This window comes from Rhamphochromis longiceps, linkage group LG13, assembly GCF_057381845.1.
Source record: "Rhamphochromis longiceps isolate RC_006_pf linkage group LG13, R_longiceps_female_GT1.1, whole genome shotgun sequence".
NCBI lineage: Eukaryota > Metazoa > Chordata > Actinopteri > Cichliformes > Cichlidae > Rhamphochromis > Rhamphochromis longiceps.
Window position 1 is genome coordinate 2,963,625 of NC_140569.1, and position 21,992 is coordinate 2,985,616.

Sequence of the window (21,992 nt, forward strand, 5' to 3'; positions counted from 1 at the left end):
AGATGCAAGTAAAACACAGCAGAAAATAAATAAAGTCAAAACCTCAGCGGTCCTTTTGCTCTATTTTCACCTGTAAAGCAGGAGCAGGGTAGGCGGAGGTTTACCCTGGTGCAGGTGTGCCGCGGTCAGTGGAAGAATCCATTACGTCGTAGCTACTCGGTGCTTGTTTGGAAGTTTAGGGGTTTTTTTCGCTGTAAAAAGAAGTTTTCTTCCCACGCACAGCGGACACTAATGTTTTTGTCACTTTTTATGGAATCAAACTCAAAGTAAGGTCAGTACTTCCACGCTTTAAACGCTGCACGCTCATACTCTCTCTGCAATCGATATATGATCCATTGTTGATCTGCACACAGCTGTTGTCACGAACGGCGCACTCGCTTACGTCACTGTCATGAGACATTCTCGCAAAAAAATCACGGTTTAAGTAACGCAGTAACGCAGCGTTCCTACGGGAAAGTAACGGGAATCTAATTACAGTTTTTGCAATAGTAATCCCTTACTTTACTCGTTACCTGAAAAAAGTAATCAGATTACAGTAACTGCCCATCTCTGATGTTCGCTAACCTTCACTTCCTGTTACGGAAAACGTTTAGCCGGTAGTTTCAAGAATCCGGTTTTACCCCCCGGAAGGTCATAAAAACGGGATTTACTTAAAGGGGTTAACTATTCATAAATCAACAGGCTGAGTGGTTGAAGAGATGATTATGAAGCTACATATCAGACTTTAGTATTTTTAATTTCAGCCTCAGCGGGCTGATGATCGAAAAATGCTCTGACATGCAGTTTTATCCAGGTAACTGAAAGTATCAAAATGAATCTGTGCAACAGTATCTGCTCTAAAAACATCTTTTGGGAGTATTTCCCAATTGTTATTAATATTATTATTGTTTTACTATTTAGTGAGTCCAATTTTTCCATATTTCAAATATTATTTTATATACTTTAAAGAAATACAGAATATACATATTCTATATAAATATTTAGATAAAAACATTACTGGAAACATTTCTGTCGTAATACTACCAAGGCAAACACAATAAATCCACAGCACCAGATATAAAAGTCCAAAGAACTGCTTTGATAATCGAAGCTGAGATATGGAAACGCAACAAAGACGAGAGAAACACGAGGTTTAAACAACATTATGTGTCATTTTACACGTTTGTTTCTTTAACTGAAGCCCAAAAAGTTGTATTTCACTATGTTGAGATATCTCAGAGATTAAATATGTTCCCAAAATTTGCAGTGGGACAAGTGAGGAAGTAATGACCAGCAGGTGAACCAATCAGGGAGGAGCAGACCATCACAAACACTGACATGAACGCTCAACAAGATGTGAGAGACAAGGAGGCACCAAGTCCAGTAAATAAAAACAACAACTTCTCAGTAGAAACCACAAAGTGAAACAATAATGGAGACATGAACCAAAACACAGGATCGCACGACAGCCAATCAGAAAACCACAGAGTCAAACAGAAGCAGGATCTCAACGATATGACACGAAATCAGAGTCAGCGTTAGAATAATAACGAAATCTTTCAAAGCTTCAAACACTAGAATAAAAAACCCAAACAGGAAGTTAAGCACCAAGACCTCTCACCATCAGCGACCATCACCCACCTGTGCTTCCAACAAAGCCTTTAAATCAAAACTAATTTTTCTTGCGACCACTTTGGCAGCGTGGCTGTCAATCATGTCGATCATGTGATGGTAGCAGCAGGCATGCGCCAGTCCCAGGAGAGTCTGCAGTCGTGGCTTGGATGGCGTTGCTAGCTCCTCATCGCTGACACGATCCAAACACAGATGCTTGGTTCCATCACAGGAAGTGAACAAGAAGTTGAGGTTAGTGCTTCCTGCACTAAAAACACCTTCTGTCCAACGTTAACGTGAAGCAGTCTACCTGTACCTGGGATGTTGATGACCACAGGACGAGGTTAAAGGTCATTCACAGGATCAAATCCACTGATTTAGAAACAGATTTTTAAAATATTACCTGATATTGTCCAGATGTGACTTTGTGTGAAACACGCGTGCTCCAAAGACAGTAAAACTACAAAACTGACAAAAAAACTACAGATTTAAACATTTAGAGTGACATCATGCATGTTTCCCATAATGCAGTGCAGTCTGCAGTTATTACTGCACAAGAGAGTTCAAAGTTAATGTGCACGATACACAGCACCTACATGCAAATAGAAGATATGTAGTGTGTGTGTGTGCGTGTGTGTGTGTGTGTGTGTGTGTGTGTTGGTGTTGTTGAGACAGAGCCCCCCCCCCCAGACAGTCTGGCGTTCAGCCAGGACTGATCGGGGTCCCGAGACGTCCCAGAGAGTGACCCGAAGACTCGGCTGTCGGTCCGCATGAGCATCAAACACACACACACACACACACACACACACACACACACACACACAGAGCAGTCAGTAGAGTTGAGGGGGGGGGGGGGGGGGTGCTATCTGAAGGTAAAGGAGGGGTAAACTCCTCTCTCTCTCTCTCTTGGCTCCCTCTCTTGGACCAATCACAGATCTACAGGCTGATGGAGCTTAAATCCCAGAACAATAAACTTCTGATCAAATAATCCTTAAAAATAAGTAAAAAGTTGAGACGTGACTGCAGATACATGAAGAGGAAGGACTCGTGCTGTAAGGGCCGAGGCAACGATTCAAAGTACTCAGTGCGGACAGAATGTAATAATAATGTTTCCAGATGTCACACAGACTCAAACTGTCCAAATCAAGACGGAATAACTCCAAAACAAAAATCATAAAATCATTTATTTGCTACCTGACACATGCAGACAGCGTCACAGCAGTCCTACAAAAGCCTCTGCAGCCGGACCAAAACACCTTTGTACTCTTATTTTGAAGGACGACTTCACTTTTGAATATGGTCAGTAAACAAAAAGTGCATGTACACAAAATCCTGTCACATCTGAGGAAACTCATTAATTTGCCCATAAATAAAGTTCAACGTCTGTCATCATCGTTTTTCTTTTTATATTAGTGTTTATGTTTATTTTGTTTTGACTTTTGAGTTTGTTTGGCTGAGTTTCCACTGCACGTTTGCTTGTTTACTTTGATTTCATCGTCTGGGCCCTGTTTCAGGAAGCCGGTTTAGAAAACTCAGAGTGAAAAACGATACTCAGGGTCGAGTAACCCCAAACTGTCCAACTCGGAATATTCGGTTTCAGAAAGGCTGATAACAAGTAGTTCAATCAACGCGGAGTTGCCCTAACCCCAAGTTAAGCACGCGCACGAGGATACATAAAGCCCTGATTAGTGGAGCACAGATTAAGCGAGTCACCATGGAGACGGAGGGAAAGAAGGCGCGGTCAATGTATTTCACAGCGCTTGAGGCCGAAATTCTGATGGCAGCATATGCCGATAACATGCAAATCTTGCAGGAAAAAAGTAACACAGCCACAGCTGCGAAAGAAAGGGAGCATGCATGGCAAAACATAGCCGACAGAGTCAATGCGTGAGTGTTACTTTAAACATTGATCGAGGGATTTCCACCCATTTAACACGTTATTTTATCATATGTTATTTTATTTGTTATTTTATACATTTTATTTTGTGACGTGATGTGAGCGCAGGTGCAACCCAACAGGCCCCAAACGTTCCTGGCAGCAAGTAAAAATGAAATATAAAAATATAGTCCAAACAGGTAAGGTGTAATTGTATTATGAGCCATAGTGCTTGGTCTGTTTGTCCGATGTAAATCAATTGCAGTTAGAGGCTACATTAATTTTCTTTCTGTAAGCACTTATTGAAATTATCTGAGCACATTACAAGTACATATTTGCTTACTCTGTATGCTCAAATGTGGCCCGTTATAGCCAACAGAAAAAAAGCAGAGGCCCGAAAAACAGGTGGGGGTCCTCCACCACCACCACTCACAGAGGCTGAGCAGTTGGCCCTCAGCCAAAACAGTGGGCGCCCTGTGGCTGAAGGCATCTCTGCGGGGACATCCTCTGAGTTAATAACCCCGCAAGACACAAGTGCCTACATAAGGGGTAAATCCAAAATAATACATGATGTGCATACATCCTTTCTTCACAGTCACCTTTGCAGTGCTGCTCATTCATTTGATAAACTCTTTACCATAATGGATTATTTTGTAGTGAAGTTATTTTCCGACTGATTTTGCCTTCCCTCAGCCTTGGTTGTCTTTGAGAGCATAATGACAATGAAGTGTAAGGTGATTGGTATGTTTGTTAATTGCCATTTGGTCCCTTGTAAGTTATAAGTGACCTGTATAAACCTCATATTCTATCAGTTGATGGTGGTGGTGTACTGCATCTGGTGCAGCCTCCTGTTGAGCCAGACCAACATGCAGTTGTGAGTAATACTCCACAGATTATATGAGTTTACAGTAGAACAGCAATGTTGTTTATTTCTTTACTACAGGAAAATAATGAAGAAACATTGACAGCTGTTACAGAGGAGGAAGCAACAGAGACACTTTATGAGGTTTACATCTTTTAATACTTTGTGTACAGGAAACACAGGCGACCAATAAAGCCAGTTGAACAAAAAATCTGTTTATTCTTCTTTCAACATGTTGAGGTGATGGGTCAAAGGAAATGATTGTGACATATGGTGTCTCTGACTGCGCTTCCATCTTGTATGTCCGTGGGAGGGTCAGGATGTTCATGGTTTGGATCACTGCTGATGTTTGGTTCAGAAGGACAGTGTTCTCCTCTAATTGTGGCAATGTTGTGTAGAATCACACATGCCACAATAATGTCACATGCCCTTTCTGGGGTGACCCTGAGTCTTTGCAGGCACTGGAACCGGGCCTTAAGCATTCCGATAGTCATTTCAATTCTGGCTCTTGTCCTGCAATTAGCCAGATTATATCGCTGCTGTGGGCCCGGTTCAGGGTCAGGGTAAGGGGTAAGCAAATAGGGTAAACATGGATACCCCCTATCACCAAGCAAGTAGCCAGTGAACTCTCCTAAGACAGAAGGATACACTTCAGTTCAAATGTCCCTGAAGCAATTGGTCTTTATATATTTTAAAGTATTCTCAACTCACCATGTCCAAATTTTGTGCTCAGTGTACATTCACGGAATATTTGTGAGTCATGGACAGAGCCTGGCCACTTGGCTTCCACATTTGTGATAATGTTGGCAGCATCACATATGATCTTCACAGTGCAGAGAACACAAATTAGCATCCATTACTATAATGGAATAATTTGTTAGTTTGAAATGCTACAGGGAACTATGTACCTGTACATTAATGCTGTGGAAAGACTTCCTGTTCACATAGTCTCCTTCATTTACTGAAGGAGCAATGATTGGAATGTGAGTGCCATCTGTACAGCCAATCACGCCTGGGAACCCTGAAAATAAATGTGCAATTTAAGTAGTAGTCCAAGTATCACCACATCATGAATTAAGTTTTGGTCATCCTGATACCTGCAATTTTGTGGCATCCCTCTTTGATAAATCTTGTGGGTCTGTGACCGGGGAACACCACAAACGAGTGCAGGAGACGTTTCAGTGCAACTGTAACATTCCTGACTGCCCGACAGACGGTAGCCTTGGAAACGTGCTCAGCGTCACCAATATTATACAGAAAGCTCCCGTTTGCAAAAAACCGAAGTGCAATACAAATAATATGTAATGAACTGAGAGCATGTCCGCGATGTGTCACATGCGTAATATATGGCCTGAGGATGTTATTCAAATAAATTATAGATTGTGCTGAAAAACGGTAACGTTCACACAGAAAATCATCAGGAAATGATCAAATGTCCAAACGCGCTCTAATCACTCTCTCCCGGCGGAGAGCTCTGCGGAGAATTTGGGCTTCACGATCTACTGGCTCTTCAAGGAAGGGGCACGCCATGTCCGACACTTCCTACAGTCAGGTTTCCGACAAAGGGGCGGAGACAGTCAGGGTTAGTTGTAGTAAACCTGCTAGGGGGCAGGTTAGCTTCACGGAGTGTGTCGTCATAGTGACTCACTGAGGCTTCATCTGAACTCGCTTTGTGAAACCGAAAACCCAGAGTTTTCGTTAACTCAGGGTATACTTACTCAGTTTTTCCACTAAACCGGCTTCCTGAAACAGGGCCCAGATCTACAGCACAGGTGTTAAATATAAAAACACTGATTTTTGTAAACAGTCGACTCTCACTGATCATCCAAAGCCTCGTTAGATGAACGAGTTCTAAAACTGAAGATATTTACTTCTTTATTTTTATTAATTATATTTATAAGGATATTTCTTTTCATAAAATGCTTGTTTCAAGTGTATTTTATTATTATTCTAATAATCTTGGTTATAATTATCGTATCAAGCTGTTGTCAGACGTACAGATCCAGTGTTTGACTTTTACGTATCTCCTGTGAACGTCACATGCTGAGCAGTGTTACCATGTTTCTGAAGTTGTGGCCTTTTTCTCCCGGGAACACGCAGCAGCTGAACCTTCGCACACAGTCAGGGTGAGATTTGTTTCTCTGGTCAAAGCGCTGCTTTGTTAGAAGTGACCTTCAGTTTTTAAAAGGTTCCTCCGCTCCCTCCTCTTCATCAGCACTCAGCACGTCCTGAAGGACAGCGCCTGAGAGGAGCAGGTGGAAGGAAGAAGGTTGGTCTGTGGAGTATTTACTTCAAAAAAATGATCACAGTTAATATTATTGCATCGGTCAGATTTAAATATTTGTTTATCACCTCCCGGGATCGTTTACAGATGATCAGCTCATCACAGAGCTGGAGGGGACATGAGCTTTGATGATGATGCTTTTCTGGATTTCTTTCCTTTATTCAAAGACTCTGACTCAAAGAGTCTGACTCCACTCTGCCCTGTGTGACCGCAGCATGGACGCCCTCCACCCTGATTCTCAGAGGCTCGCCGGAGTGCATATGTGCTCCACAGATATCAGCTGTTTCCTCACCTGAAACTAAAAGTATATTTAGAAAACAAACACGTCGTACGTGTTATTATCCTGCCTCCAATTTTCTGCAACATGCAGTCCGACCTTCAAACCAGAGATATTGAGGTCACATGTTCAGATTTCTGATCTCTGGGCCTTGTTTACCCCTTCTCTCTCTCCATCCCCTTATTCACACACACACACACACACACACACACACACACACACACACACACACACACACACACACCCACCCACCCCTCTGGCAGTTATCTGTTGTATGGAAACACAGCTAACCCTGCTGCCCTCCGATTGTTCCTGCTAAACCAACCAACCAACCCAGCTGTCCATCCATCCATTCATGCATTCATCCACAGTCAATACGTTACCTACTGTTAAACACACACACACACACACACACGCTGACATTTGCAGCTGAAACACGGTGGAAACTCAAGCTGGTATCGACTTGAAATTTGGAGAGATTTGCTCAGTGCAGCAAACTGCATCCACACACTCAGCTGCTCCTGTTTCTACTGCCCCGGGCTCAAACGCTGACATTTTGTCTGCCGCCGCATCGCCGCTGAAAACGCCTGACTGTGATTGATTAATCTGCCAACACAGAGTTATGTATCTGCACTTCTGATGATTAATGCCAAACGATTTTAAAGACTAAAGGCCGATAACTCTTTAATGAAAGCGTCTCAGGCTCCAGAGGTTTGTGTTCACTGTTTTAAAACTCAGTAAATTACATTTGTCTGCAGGTGAGACAAAGCAGGATAAAACAGGACACTGTGTGATGCTAACAGGTTGATTTTAGTTAAGTGAAAGACTAATTATAGTTCTTCGTCAACTTTAAGAAAAACGTTTTTTTGGTGCCATTTCAATTCTTCATTTATATTTAAAATTAAGGAATAGTTTGTTTTTCAGTTTACATTTATTTAATCCTATTAAATAATATGATTTGAATTACTAATATTACTAATATTTAATTTTAATTATGATTTAAAGAAAGGACATATTTAAATAAAATATGTGTTTAGATAAATTATTATGAACAAAATAAGAATATAAATATAATCAAAGCCTTTTCCCCTCTCTATAAATGTTAAATATTTCAGGCATATTTAAGTCCAAAAAGGTTTAAACTAACTTCCAAATATAGATTCTAAAGAAAGAAACCTGCAGTTCCCCTGATGCCCAGCAGGGCGGCAGCAGTGAGTCAGTCCCCATAGACTCCCATGTTAAACCTTTACAGCAGAAATAAACACGTTTACAGGCTGATACACAAACTGATTGGTCTCTATAGATAATTTCCTTTCAAAACACCTACATGTGTTTTTATAACTTAAATTGTATCAAGGCTCAACATCTGTATTATTAAGGCGGGGCCTCTTAGCTACCATAGTATTACCTGATAATTTAGTGGTTCACCTGTCCAAAAGGGGTATGGCTCTTTAAAACTAGGATGGCGATGACCACAGTGGGGTCTCAGATCAAACCAGTGACATCACCACTGGGTGGTGTCTCGGTGGCTACGTCCATCATTAATATATTACAGCCTATGGATTACTATTGTCTAGTGACAACTGCAATTATTTTTAAGGAATATGGACGAGGTGGGGCTGATGGATGGGCCGATAGACTTTAACCAGAAACAGGATGTGGTGGAACGGGAGAATGCTCTACATTCAATTTGTTTAAGGCAAAGCTTAAAAACTGGTTATGGACAAATCAAGTGTGTGATCATGTATGAGTTGTATAGTTTTAATGTTTTATTTGGGAACAGAATGGTGTGTATGTGTAAGTTTGGTGATGGAGTTTTTATTATGAATGAATGATGAATTTTTATGAATTATTATGCCTATTTTTTATGCTTAAGGACAACAGATGGAAATTAGCCCTTGGCTATAATCTGGTATGTTTACATTCATGTATTATTTTTTTTTACATTTATGTTCATTAACATGCACTGTCCTAAATAAAATAAATAAATATTCACATGGTGATGATGTCATGTCGACATAGAGCTAAATCTCTGAGGAATGTTTGCAGCTGCTTGTTGAATCTGTGAAATGAAGAATTCAAACAAGTCTGAAGGTAAAATAACAAAGTGTACCTAATGAAGTGGCTGGTGAGTTATTTTTCATCAGTGGAATACCTCCCACTGTGCAGGACAGGGATAACCAGTGTGCAGTACCATTACTACCAGCAGTGCTACTGAAATACTGCTTGTAGTAATAAGTTCAAGAAAAGATGGAAGCAGCGGCGTCACAGTAACTGTAGGATCAAGTACGGGAGTCAGCATTCAGAAAGCCAAACACACACACACACACACACACACACCCTATCCATTGTTAATGGGAGTGAAGCACTCAGTGTTTGACTGTGGGTGAGCGAGGAGGCGGCGGGACGTCAAACAGCATCAACGTCAAAACGAGCAGCATTCAAACTCAGCTCAACGTCGCCGCCCTGCTGCTGCAGCAGGAGCACTGCACCTCATCGGACCTCAGCCTGTGTTCTCTTTAACTGTCTGCAGTTTTACATGATTGCATCTGCTCTCTAAACACAGTCACAGCTCACATTTATCAGACTGTAAATGAGAGGAGACCAGTTTGTTCTCACGGTAACTCAGTTTATGAAGATTAGGGATGGGTATCGTTTAGGTTTTATCTGATACCGGTGCCAAATCGGTACTTTTGAAACGGTGCCGGTGCTTAAACGGTGCTCAAACCGGTGCTTAAAGAATGGAGAACACAAAATTGGTCCAAAAACCTCTCATGTTCAGCTGTTTTTTGTAAAAAGATAACAGCGTTAGCCTTTTCTGCAGCTATGGGGCATATATGGTATCACTCTTGGCTGGAAGCAGTGCTTAAACAATGGAAAAAACACAAACTTAAATCCTCTCATGTTTAACTGTTTTCCACTTTTTCTTTGGTCATTTTAGCCTTTTTGTCCAGGGTGAAGGGAGCATCTGCCATCAAACAAGAGGACAGCTGCATGTAGCTATGATGGTGTTTGCTAGTTCACCTTACATGCATTAATGTAATAACGTGGTTAGCCTACTCAACGTAAATCACACACGAACAACATTAAGCTACTCACGCAGAGAAGAACGGCTGCTGCTGCATCATCATCCTCATCATTTCTGCTACACTGGCAGGGCTAGGGGCCAGGACTCTCCTCTTCGGGTTTTTGGGGGATGTTGCATAACAGGCAACCCACCCGCAGTAGATGTGCCCGGTGTGAGGTCTCGCAGCAAGCTATCAAATACGGCGCATTTCTCGGCTTTTAAAAAAAACGCTATGCGTCTCCAGGTGTTTCATGAGATTTGAGGTGTTACCTCCTTTGACAGTATCACAGTATCAGCTTAAAGCACTTGTTGCTGCTGAGTTTGCATCTTTTGCTGTGAAGTACAGCCAGACTTTTGACCGCTTCACCTTGGACATTTTTAATCTGTAGCTCTGCTCTAAAAGAACTTACGTACCTGGCCCCGCCTACTATTCTCGGAAACGTAAAATGATTGGCTAGAAGTGTATCACAGCTCAGGGAAAAAAAAGCACCGAAATAAAGCACCGAAATGTGCGCTGCTTTTCGGTCTGGTTACTACCGTTTATGTCAGAACCGGACACCGGTACCCATCCGTAATGAAGATATACTGACATGGTTGTTGGAGCTAAGAGATGAGCCTCAAATCTGTGAAAGTATCTGTGAGCTGAAGACGTCGCTCCAACCTACGCTTTGACTGGTCATTGTACACACTGTTTGTATTTTGAGGAAAGTTTCTGCAGGAATCGTGTGTTTGTGCATCTCCACACATTTTCTGCCATCATGGGTTCAGATCACAGCAGGAGCGTTTCAGAGGAACGTTTTATCCACAGAGTCTTTGGAATTGAAATCTTTGTCTTCAGTGGGAACGATTACATCACAGCTGGAACGTAATGGAGCTGGTCTCGGTGTATTCCTGGGAATTCTGCTGTCAGCTACACTTCCTGTCTTTGTCAGTTTGCCCTCCTTTCTAACTGGCCCATCTCCTGTCTGAGCCCCACACATTTGCATCATCGCTTGGAGGTGTTACCTGTTCTGAGGTAAGCTAGCCTCAGGTGGAAGGGTGTCATAAAGTCCTCCAATACAGCGTCTCCGCTGATGCTGCCTGCGAACCGCACTCTGAAGGTGCTGCGAGTGCTTGTGTCCGATATGTGCCTGAGCCCATAATCTCAGACTGGAAGTCTTTTTGCAGCCGCAGTTATCGCCCCCAGTGGCCATTAAAAGTAATGCAGGTTTAAGCTTGCAGTGCATAGCACAGGAACGCTGCTGGCTTTAAACCAGGGGTGGGCAACTCCAGGCCTCGAGGGCCGGTGTCCTGCAGGTTTTAGACCTCACCCTGGGTCAGCACACCTGAATCACATGATTAGTTCATTACCAGGCCTCTGGAGAACTACAAGACATGTTGAGGAGGTCGTTTAGCCGGAGGGACAACAATCTGCTATGATGCTTGAGGGCTAAAAATGAGCATATGACATCATTAAATGCTGATGATGTAGTGCTGTTTAAAACAATATTATTAAGAACAGACTGAGCACAGAGGTCAAATTCAGGGGCTCCAGTTAGCTGAGGCGAAGCCTCACGGACAGCTAGCACCTATAGAGTCATCTGTGACATCATTCAGTTGTCAGTCAAAGAGGCCACGCCCCTAATAATGCTAAATTTGAGCCTACACAGGTGAGTTAAAAATAAAACCCTCTGGGTTGTTATAAATGGGGAAGTAACGATAGAGAGCACCGTATCAGGCTGCAAACATTCTGCAGGTGGAGCAGAAGGACGCCCGTTTTAATTTTTGAACATTTAAAACACAAAGTTCAGAAAGTGAAGAAGTAGGTCTGAATATTAAGATCCTATTATCACTTTTATCTCACTGATCTGTGGTTGGAGCTCTCAGAAAAAAAATCCAGGATTTAAACAAGTTGACAAATCAGCTACAAGAAAAACAAGTGTGTGTGTGTGTGTGTGTGTGTGTGTGTGTGTGTGTGTGTGTGTGTGTGTGTGTGTGTGTGTGTGTGTGTGTGTGTGGTGATAAAAAAAGATTTTGGTTGCTTTAAGAGAGGGAAGCAGCTGTAGTGTGTGTGTGTTGCTGGATGTTAAACAGACAGTGATTGTGGCTCTAAGTGTTTCTGTTCGGCCTCGGGGGATTAGGTCGTTGACTTTAATGTTCCCGCGGAGCTCGGCGCTGTGTGTGTGTGTTGCGTCGGATTAGTCTCTATTTGAAGTGTGAGGTCGCATCTAATCTGCAGGTCGCTGTAAACAGATGCAGTGATCCCGCCTGTCTGAACACAGTGTTCACTGCCAGCGTTACACAACACGCGGAGATTAACACAGTGATTTCATTCTGATCACACAACTGCTTTCTGTGGAGGGCCGACGTTTCAAACGAGGCGGCTCTGAGGAATCAGAAAATGACAGCAGGAAGAATTACAGCATTAGTGACGCACAGCCTCAGCCACAGGTAGAGATCAGGTGATTCACGCTCTGATTTTTAACCAACTTTAACAAGAAAACGTGGATTTGGTTCATGAAACAAAGACAAAATCTATTTTACACTCACTGTGTGGGGCTTTTATTGTGAAAGGCGAGGATGGGAGGAAAACCTTTTCACACGTGATTAAAACTAATCGTTTTTCAACAACTGGATCGGGCTGAGACAGATGTGAACAAAATGCAGTCTGGTTACGACTGATCAGGAGTGGTTCTCCGTCGATCTGCGACCCTGAACTGCAGGGAGTGACCAAAAAATGAGGTCAAAGACACAAGTGGTGGAAATGAGCTTCCTTTGTCTGAGTTCACCAGATGTGACGACTGTGGTGTGAATCTAGCGACATCCAGTGAGCATGTGCAGGAAAACCCTCCTGTCTGACACATTACATGTCTGCCTTTTTAGACTTGATGTTTTACCCAGTACGAACCAAAAAGGAGTCACTGTAAACTCACCAGAAACCAGCTTCGACTTCCTGTCGAGTGCCAACACAGGTGCTGCCCCCTAGTGGTTCATTAAAGAGAATCCAGTATCAATAAACGTCCATAACAGCTCCATGGTGCTGTGACCACAGCGGTATGATGCGATGTGCAGCCAGATTCAGTTTCAGCTCAGATTTCTGGAACCTGCTGGATATGAAATGACTGAATTTAGTCTAAACGCCTGCGTTCAGAGGGCGTCACTTTCTTTTACTCATTTCCTGTTTTTCTGCCACCAGAATGTTCCTGCACAGAGTTATCAGGAGCATGTGATGGCTGGGAATTAGGAAGTATTGTTAAAGCTCGACTTTACAGCAGCCAGAAGGACCCATGTGAGGCTAATATATAATTTATCACACTGAGCTTATGTATCTCCTACAGACCGCGTACAGGATGATAGCGCTGTCTCCCACAGGACGCAAGAAGTCACTGAATGTTGTACCGAAGATGAAAATGATCCAGGGACAAAACACAATGCATGTGATTGGCAACTCTGCAGCATTCAGTTGCAGACTGACTTTAGTGAGAGTGTTTGTTTGCTTCACAATCTCAAAAAGATCAAAGGTGACGTGAGATAACTAACAAAATCGCAATATTTGTTATTCCGACACTCTGCATTTGACAAAACGTTAAAAATCTGGTGATTCCCACTTTGTGCTAACTCCTTCAGAGTCCTCGTATCTCAGCCCAACTGAACACTGATGGTGGCTTTTGAATCTTCATCCTCATCATCAAAGCATAAAACCATGAGGAGAAGCAAAGCTGCAGAATGAAAAGCTCGATGTTGGCTTTTCCTTTAATCTGTCAGCCATATAAACGACGCGAACACCTCTGAAAGTCGATTCGAGCGACCAGCCATCAGTGAGGTCACAGGCCCCGCCCTTCCCCTCCAGGTTTTCTGCTCTAGTTGGCGCAGCTGAGGTCAGGGTTTGTGACCTCAGAGGACCTCTGACATCATTATCGCCCCCGCGGCTGCTGCTGCGGCTGCCATGACCGCACTGAGCACGTGCACCACATCTCTGCTTTTCATGCAGATATCCTTCTACGCTGTAATCCTTCTTAACCCGACATATTCCTAAAAGACCAGCAGAGCCTCAGTCACCTCCCTGCAGCCGCGCTCCACCTCCAGCAGGCTGCCCTACATACGCTGCTCTCCTCCTCCTCCTCCTCCTCCTCCTCATCATCATTGTATTCCAGTCAGTTTTTTTATCCTCAGAAATCACACGAGAAAAAAAAGCATGCAAACTTGCACTAAAATCTGTGAAACAGCGAGGTGAAAGGTGAACCTGGTGAATCTGGTTCGACTATTCTTCACCTGTAGTTTGAATGCTGAACATTTGCCTGTTTAAATCATGAGACCAGTCACTATACAGAGATGTGCTTCTGAATGTGGACGAGGTGTCTTCTGCTGCAGTGATGCAGTTCTGCTTGTGTTGAGTGATGCAAACAACTGATCGATCTAAACGCTTTAAACGTCAAAATTGATCATTAGATTTTTCATGACACAACAGCGGTGAGTGTTCCCACCTTCTGCTCTTTGTAACTTAACGCCATCTTTCCGTTTTCGAGTTTTGGACATGATTTTGGAGGATATATCTTCGCAGCAGCGATTGACCGCAAAGTAAAGCTACCGGAAATGTACAACTCCACATCCGGTCTCAAACGAGGAAGTTAGCATTTTCTCGTGCACAGGGTCTATCAGCTCAAATCCAACGGCAGCCTTTGGAGCTGTTACAGGAACTATTATTACTAGAGACACTGAGACTGTGAAGGAGACCAAACAGGTGCGCTCGAAGTAAAGAGATCTTCACTCTGCCTGTACATTACATCAGCAGGTGTTTGCTTCTGCATAAACCCTCCAACACTGCCTATAAATATCATCATGGTCGCTCATTTAATCTCTAATAAGAGAGCCAAGAGATTTGTCCAGATCTGACTATTTAAATGTCAGAAATCTATTTTTTTTCCAGCTTGTTTGGTTTTTTAAGGTGAGATCCTGACTCCGCCCTCCTGAAAGAGTAGTGGAATGTCAGCAAGCAGTACTCGAGTAAATGTACTTCTACTTTCCTCGTTAGGTTGCGTGTACGCAGTCGGCCGGTGTGACCTGAGCTGACCGTGGGGCGGGCAGCGTCGACCTCGGCGGTGTCAGATTTGACCCAGAAAGCAGCGGCGCTGCACTGATCCTGTTCATTTGGTGGGGATTTTGGTCACAGATTACAAAAGCTCAATACCATTTGTTTTGTAACAAGCGTGTGAAGTCAACACTCATAAAAACGCTGCCACTCCGGACTTTGAAATGCTGCAGGACCTCGTTACAGGCTTAATGACTGTTGAGCACATCCAGCGCTGAGGGAGCAGAAGCTCCCGCTAAGCTTTCCAAGGAAAAGTACTTCTTTGATTGTTTGGTCAAAATCTCCTCTGAAAGCCGCAGAACAAAACCAGAGGAGGGATTATCCTCCTTTGGAGAGGAAATGAAATTCTTCAGAAGAGGCACTTAAACGGGTTCCAGCTTCTGCGAGTGTGTGTTGGGGGGAAATACGAGCGGCGCTGTGCGACTTGTTAGCTCCAACAATTTGACACATCATCCAAAAAACGAGGCTCCAAAGCTCATTAGAACAACAGAAAGCGCAGCTGTGGGCTCGGCAAAACCAAACATCAAATCCTGAAAGATGAAGCCAATGAGGAAGGAAAAGCTGCAGTTCCTCTAACGTCCAGCAGAGGCACCAGCAGTGAGTCAGTCCCCATAGACCAGAAAGAAACATGGTTACAGCCTGACACACAAACTGCTTCGTCTCTATGGGTAATTACCACCTTTGTAACACCTGTACAGGTGGAGAAAGCTTAAATTGTATTAAAGCTTAACATTTGCGCTAATAGGGGCGTGGCCTCTTTGACTGACATCACTAGCATTACCTGATAACTTAGTGCTTTACCTGTCTTGCTAAAACCAGGACGGTGATGACCACAATACTTAAACCAGTGATGTCACAGTAGCTACAGCCATCATTTATTTACAGCTTATATTTTTAAGACACACCCTCTAATGACAGCTGTAACAATGACTGAAGGATGGGGGGGAGGTCAGGTTGATGGAGCCGATGCACTTGAACAGGAAACTGATGTTTATGTCCAGTTTCATATCAGTATCTTAACCACATCTGTGCCTGTGTGATGCACAATTACAGTTTATTAGTGCATCTTCTTAATAGAGCTTGCTAGCATTAGCACTTTACCCTCGGGTGCTGAATGTAGTCCCTTCTGGCATTATCCAGAGCACTACTGTTCAGACTTCAGCCTTTTATGTACAGCCTAAGGTTTACCATCAAGTGACACTGCCCTCTAGTGGTGACTTGAAAAAGGGACAGAGGTGGTTAGGGTGGATGGATGGGTCAGCAGATGACAAAATATCTCCTTTGTGTCACATTTCAAAGAAGGTCTTGCCGTTATCTCTGTGATGTATCCATACAGGCTAACACTTTGCATCCCATGCTAGCTAGCATTAGCAGATAGCTTCCACACCATGTGGGCAAACGTTTGAGGCCAAAATACAAATGCAGTGGCTTCAAAATCTGAAGCCAAGAAACCAGTGAGTGACCTCATGATGATAGCGTGGAAGCTGGATCCCCATCTTTTATGTACAGTCTTTGCATTCGAACTAAAGTCAGATTGTTGAGTTTGTAGCAGAGCTGAAAACGTGAACCAAACTAGGCCAGTTTAAGTGGCAGCAAAGTGCAGCTTTGAACCCTGCTCAGTGTTTCTGACACATTCAGATTCTACAAAAATAGGCACACCTTCGTTCTTCTGAAAGGTGAAAGGCGTTGTGCTGAGGACATAAGGAGGTGATCAGCTGCCTCTTCAGTGAGTTTTATGTCTCAAAGATGGACTTGAGCATGTCATCTATCCTCAGTGTTTTACTTCTGCTGCTGAAATTTATGATAAAGTTTCATTTGGTGGAGAGCTGTGTCTCATGTATTTGAAACTCCTCAGATTTGAGCCAAGCCCTGCAAGGATCCTGATCACAGAGGAAACATGAAGCTCGGAGTAAAACGTGTGAATGTTTCATGGGGAAGGAAATGCTTTTGTCAGTTTGCGTGAGGCTCAGTGATGCGTTTCTGTGAGAGACGAGCATCACTGCGTTTACCGCAGGAGGAGCCCGAGAGGGGACGAGTGTGTCGGTAAACATTTGGTCACGTTTGGCACATTCTGGGACAAAGTTTTGAACACGCACCTCTTTAGTAAACTCCTGGGAAAACGGCGAGCTTCCCTCCGTGCCCAATCTTCTCCCCATCGTTGGATTTGAACAAACACAGTGATCAATGTGCGCCGAGCTGGAAAAACAGCGAAACTTCGGCCTATTAGCGGTTTTTGGAGACCAGGCGGGTCCCTCAGTAACGGGGTCAGGAGTCTGTTGGCCTCCTAACACGTTGCGACTCCGCCGGCCTCGAAGCTGTCTCCACGCTTCATTCTCATTCACCGGCCCGCAGCGTCTCTCACTCATTTGAATATTTTCTGGGCTGATGAGGATGCGAGGGCGGCGAACCGAGGGCCGAGAGGGTAACGTAATTGCAGGGGACAAAATAATGACCAGTTGCAGCAAAGTCGCTAAAGTGTGTCATCCATTAAAATGCAAGCGTGTGGCTGAGCACGCTTTGTGGCATCGGCCTCGTTGGATGTGACAGCAGAAACAAGATGAAGTGAGGACACGCCACAGCGGCGTCCTCAGACCCTCTGATGCTTCCAGGGTTTTGAAAACTGTTCAGGACCTAACAGGTCCATGAGCTCCACATCACAAAATGATCCGGACGTAGATGGGATCACAGCTGGAAGATGACCTTAATTTAAGTTTGATCCAGTAAAAAGTGACAAACATTAGCGTCCGCTGTTCACTCTGCGTGGGAAGAAAACTTGTTTCTACAGCGAAAAATGAAACTTCAAATCTGAGCGAGCGGCGAGCACGCTGCCACGGGAACGTGACATTGACAGAGAAATCCCCACTGACACGCCCGCTGTGGGCAAACCTCCACCCGCCCCACTCCTGCCAAACAGGTGACAACAGATTTAAGAGCTGCTCAGTCTTTGATTTTATTTATTTTCTGCTGTGTTTTACTCGCATCTATTTGAAAGAGTGTAAACACAAAACAGTGTTTTATTTTATTTTATATGCTGGAATATGCAGACAATAGGTTTAAATGTTAAACACATTTCTTCTTGCATATAGTTTAATTTTTGCTTGATTAATTTTTGTTAAAAGATTAAAACTAATAAAACGAAATAAAAGTTTTAAAAGGAGACGTTTTCATTTGATTCAGTTTATATGATGCAGAAAAAATAGAACTGGGCTGGAAGGTCTTTGTCTTTATTACGTACTCAGGTTGTGTATCATGCTTTTAAAGAGTAACTAAGTAACTAATTCGTTTTGAAAATAAGTAACTTTAAACGTGTTTTTCTGCCGTCGTTATGAAGTTCAGCAGAGCAGTCCAAACAGCTGGAAGCATAATTTAAAAGTACTAAATGGAGGTCCTGTAGAATATTCATAGTATGAAGGTAAAACTTTGGATTTATTAAATATAATAAAGTTATTAATCTAAAAAAATCAGCTGATTCTGAGGGGGTCAGGTGAACCAATGGGGACCTGTCTGTGTTTGTATTGGGCGTGAGAGAGGACGGGCTGTCTCAGTACAGACAGAGGATCATCAGGTAGAAGCTGAGAGGTCAGAAGGTCACCAGCGTCCTACAGGACACGATGAGGATTCCAAAGAGCTCGGCTCATGTTCACAAAATCAGACGAAGCTTCAGATGTTGAGAAGAGTCAAGAATGTCTTCAGTCAACTTCCAACCTCAGAAAACATCAAATTTAAGAAGTCGGGAAAGTTTTCCTGGCTCGGACTTCAGAACTTCAACGATTTGCTTTTAACGACTGGAGCAGAGGCGTCACAGCCCAACATTTAGTGTCATTAGGAACTGTTTGAGTTCTTTTGGCTTCACTCTGTTCTCCTTCAAACATTCCCTCGACCTCCTGAAACTGAAGGACAGCGAGGAGGAAGAGGAGCTGATTTGTGCGACTGTACCCAAAGCCTCATGGCCTCTTTGTGAGCTCGTCTGATGGGGATGTGCAGCCCTGATTTCCTGATTAGGACCCGCCTAAATAAAAGCTGGTCTCCTCCTCCTCATCATCATCCCCACACGCCAGGACGCGGGAAACCTCGTACAGGGGCGGAGTCACTGATGGTGTTTAAAGTTTAATAGTTGATGGACTGAGCAGATTTATGGACCGGATAAAGATCTGGGAAGTTTCCTGATCACTTAGGTCTCACCTTTGCCCCGTGACGCGGAGCTCCACCACGCTGGACGAAGTCGGTCTGTGAGGAAGTTCTTCGTTAATAAAATCTGCATGAAAACGACTCAAACGAAAAGATAAACGAGGATTTCTGATGTTTGGTGAATCTCGGGTGAGACGTGGAGTTCGCTGTGATACTTGTTTCACGCAATGCTGGAAATATTAAACATCAAACTCTTTCAGACTCAAAGACTTTTATTTTTTTAAGGAATGTTTGCAGGAAAAAAAAGCTTACAAAGTACGAGCACGCCACTTTCTAACCGCCAAACCTCACGATCAGTCCCATAACAAAGAAAGCACTCAAAGATACGCGGTGGTCTCCTCGTCCGGACAATAAATACATCACCACCATCGCTCCTCTGAAGTCATCGACATCTAACACCAGAAACTGGCGCCGTCGTCGATGCTGTGACGCCGCTGCCTGACTCGACGTTCCCGAGGAGCCGACCGTCACAAATGAATTTCGAGTACCCGAAAGTCCTGAACCCGCCGGAGCGGTCACGGCCGGTACTGTCGGTACTGCGACTGTGAAGCCAGAGGGTTTCCGAAGCGCAGCGGCGCCGTCGACCCGCCAAACGCAGTTCTGTAGCTCTGAGAGGACGGCCCGCCGCCGCTGCCCACGCCCAGTCCGAGCCCGACCCCCAGACCCTGTGTGCCCAGTCCCATCCCGCCACTAGGCCGCGCCAGGCCCTGATTCAGCATCCCTGTGTAGGGGGTCGACCCGTAGGAGAGTCCCAGGCCTCCGTACGGCCTGTGGGTGTGGTGTCCCAAAGCGGCGAGGACCATCGGCTGCACGTTCCTCCCCGGAGTGTCGAAGGAAAACTCCGGAGGGGGGCTGGTGGGTTTGGAGGGGGTGGAGGTCAGCGGGTCGAAGTCTCCTCCCGGGGACAAGAGCAGAGGAGGCAGCGATGAGGCGAGGGCGGCGTAGCCATCGGCAGCACCCAGCGGGGAGGCAGCGGGCGAGGAGGACGAGGAGGAGGAGAGGGCCCCGGTGAGGAGGGGCCGGGACCAGTCGTCTTTGAAGATCTGCACGGTCAGCGTGGAGACGAGCGGCAGCAGCCGGTTGGTGACGTGAGCCAGAACCAGCTGCTCGTTGGCGTCGCGGCGGATCCGGACGTGGGCGGAGCCAGCCTGAAACACAAGAACAGAGAGAGAGAAGAGCTAACTCTTCAGTAACTGCTCAGCAAAGCGATTAAATACAAACACGCTCCAGACCAGATCAATAACACACAGATTACAGTAAGCCTGATCATGCAGTTCCTCTGACGTCCACACGGGGCTCACTCCACATACACGCCTATATTAAAATGCCCATACGATGTCTATCGATGCCCAAATATGGTCATATCTGGCTCCGAAAACCCAAAATGAAGCAAAAAAAAAGCTTCAAAATGCAGAAACCAGCGGGTTATGTGACGGTGGCCACGCCCACATGGCCTGAAGTGTCTTCAAGTCCGTGACCCCGTTATTGGTGCGCAGACACGAGAGCGATCATCTGATCCAAAATCATGCAAACAGTTCAGATCCAAACTCGGAGACGAACAAAGACGTCTCCAGTGTTCCTGCAGCGCTCCTCGGGCAAACCGAGCGGCGTCACAAATGTGCGCTGAAACGAAGCTTAGCTGGACTCTAAACGCTGTTAAATCCAACCTCTCTGACCTTAAAACATTAAACACAGTTTGTCATTTCTGTTGTTGGGAATATTCAGACCTCACAAGGACAGACTCCCTCTCTTACACACGCACGCACGCACACACACACGCGCACACACACGCACACACACACACGCACACACACGCACACACACATGCAGAGCAAATCGCCCCATGGGGCAGAAGTGCAGTCAGGGGGTCAAATCAGTTTGGACAGCTGCTTTGTTAGCAGTGGGCCAACAACCAACAGTTGTGTAACTGCAGCAGCATCACAAACGACAACACGAGGGGCGGCGGCATCGACAACACGAATACAAACAATAAAAACAGCATCAGGGCGAGGTAAACACGGGCGCTGCACCACCCGGAGGCAGGCAGAGGAACGGCGGCCTTCATCCTTCATACCAGAGAGGAGCTTTCAGCAGACACACGCCTAACACAGAAGGTTTGGCCTGTAACCATGGATACTGTGGTGATGTCATCTTTAACCCCACAGACATGAGCCTCGGCTGGAAAACGCCTCCGTGCCTCGCAGCTCTTCGTTTACAGGAGATCCAAGAAGAAGTCTAAACTCAACCTGAAGTCGCCGATTTCAACCAAATTTAAACCTTGACAGGCTCAAAGCACCCACCCCTCCCACCCCATCGCCCCACCTGACCCAACCACTCCACCCATCTAAACCACCGGAACCAATGGGTGTGTTCACTGAAGTCTCGAGGGCGCTGCAGGGTGGATAAATTTGACTAAACGTTGTGTTTTGGTTTTATTAACATGTATGAGCCGAGTGATATGAAACTGTGCTAGCCTTATGTTAGCGTCTCAGTACAAAACTCCAACAGGAAAGCTGCTAATTTAAGATAATAAGCTATAAAGCAGAACTGAAAGCTGACTCATGAAGTGCAGATGAACTATTTTATCCCTGTTTGAACTTTGTTGTTTTTCATTAGCGACAGCTTCACTTTTACTTCCTCACTTTGTTTTTAGGACGTTAAAAAAACGCAGGAAGTGGACAGGAAGTTCTCCTCGTGTGAACCTTCAGGCTCAACAGCAGCACGGTTAAATTATCCATAAATTATAATGAGCATCTGAGCCCGGCAGAGGAGACTGTCGG

At 44.6% G+C, this 21,992-nt stretch overlaps 1 protein-coding gene and 1 long non-coding RNA gene across 2 annotated transcripts in view; both read right to left on the bottom strand.

Annotated features, from left to right (window-relative positions):
• Positions 1-4,103: 4,103 nt before the first annotated feature.
• On the bottom strand, positions 4,104-7,095 carry LOC146655175 (uncharacterized). The gene is made up of 3 exons (XR_014914301.1): positions 6,681-7,095; positions 5,040-6,570; positions 4,104-4,959 (listed from the first exon to the last, which is right to left on the bottom strand). It is a non-coding gene; the product is annotated as an uncharacterized LOC146655175 (long non-coding RNA).
• A 12,311-nt stretch (positions 7,096-19,406) lies between these two features.
• slc30a6 (solute carrier family 30 member 6) overlaps positions 19,407-21,992 on the bottom strand; it is a 78,368-nt gene continuing 75,782 nt past the window's right edge. Inside the window, exon 15 of the mRNA XM_085428420.1 lies at positions 19,407-20,360. Within this exon, the coding sequence (XP_085284546.1) occupies positions 19,728-20,360 (633 nt within the window). The 3' untranslated portion in view covers positions 19,407-19,727. The remainder of the gene's footprint in view (positions 20,361-21,992) is intronic.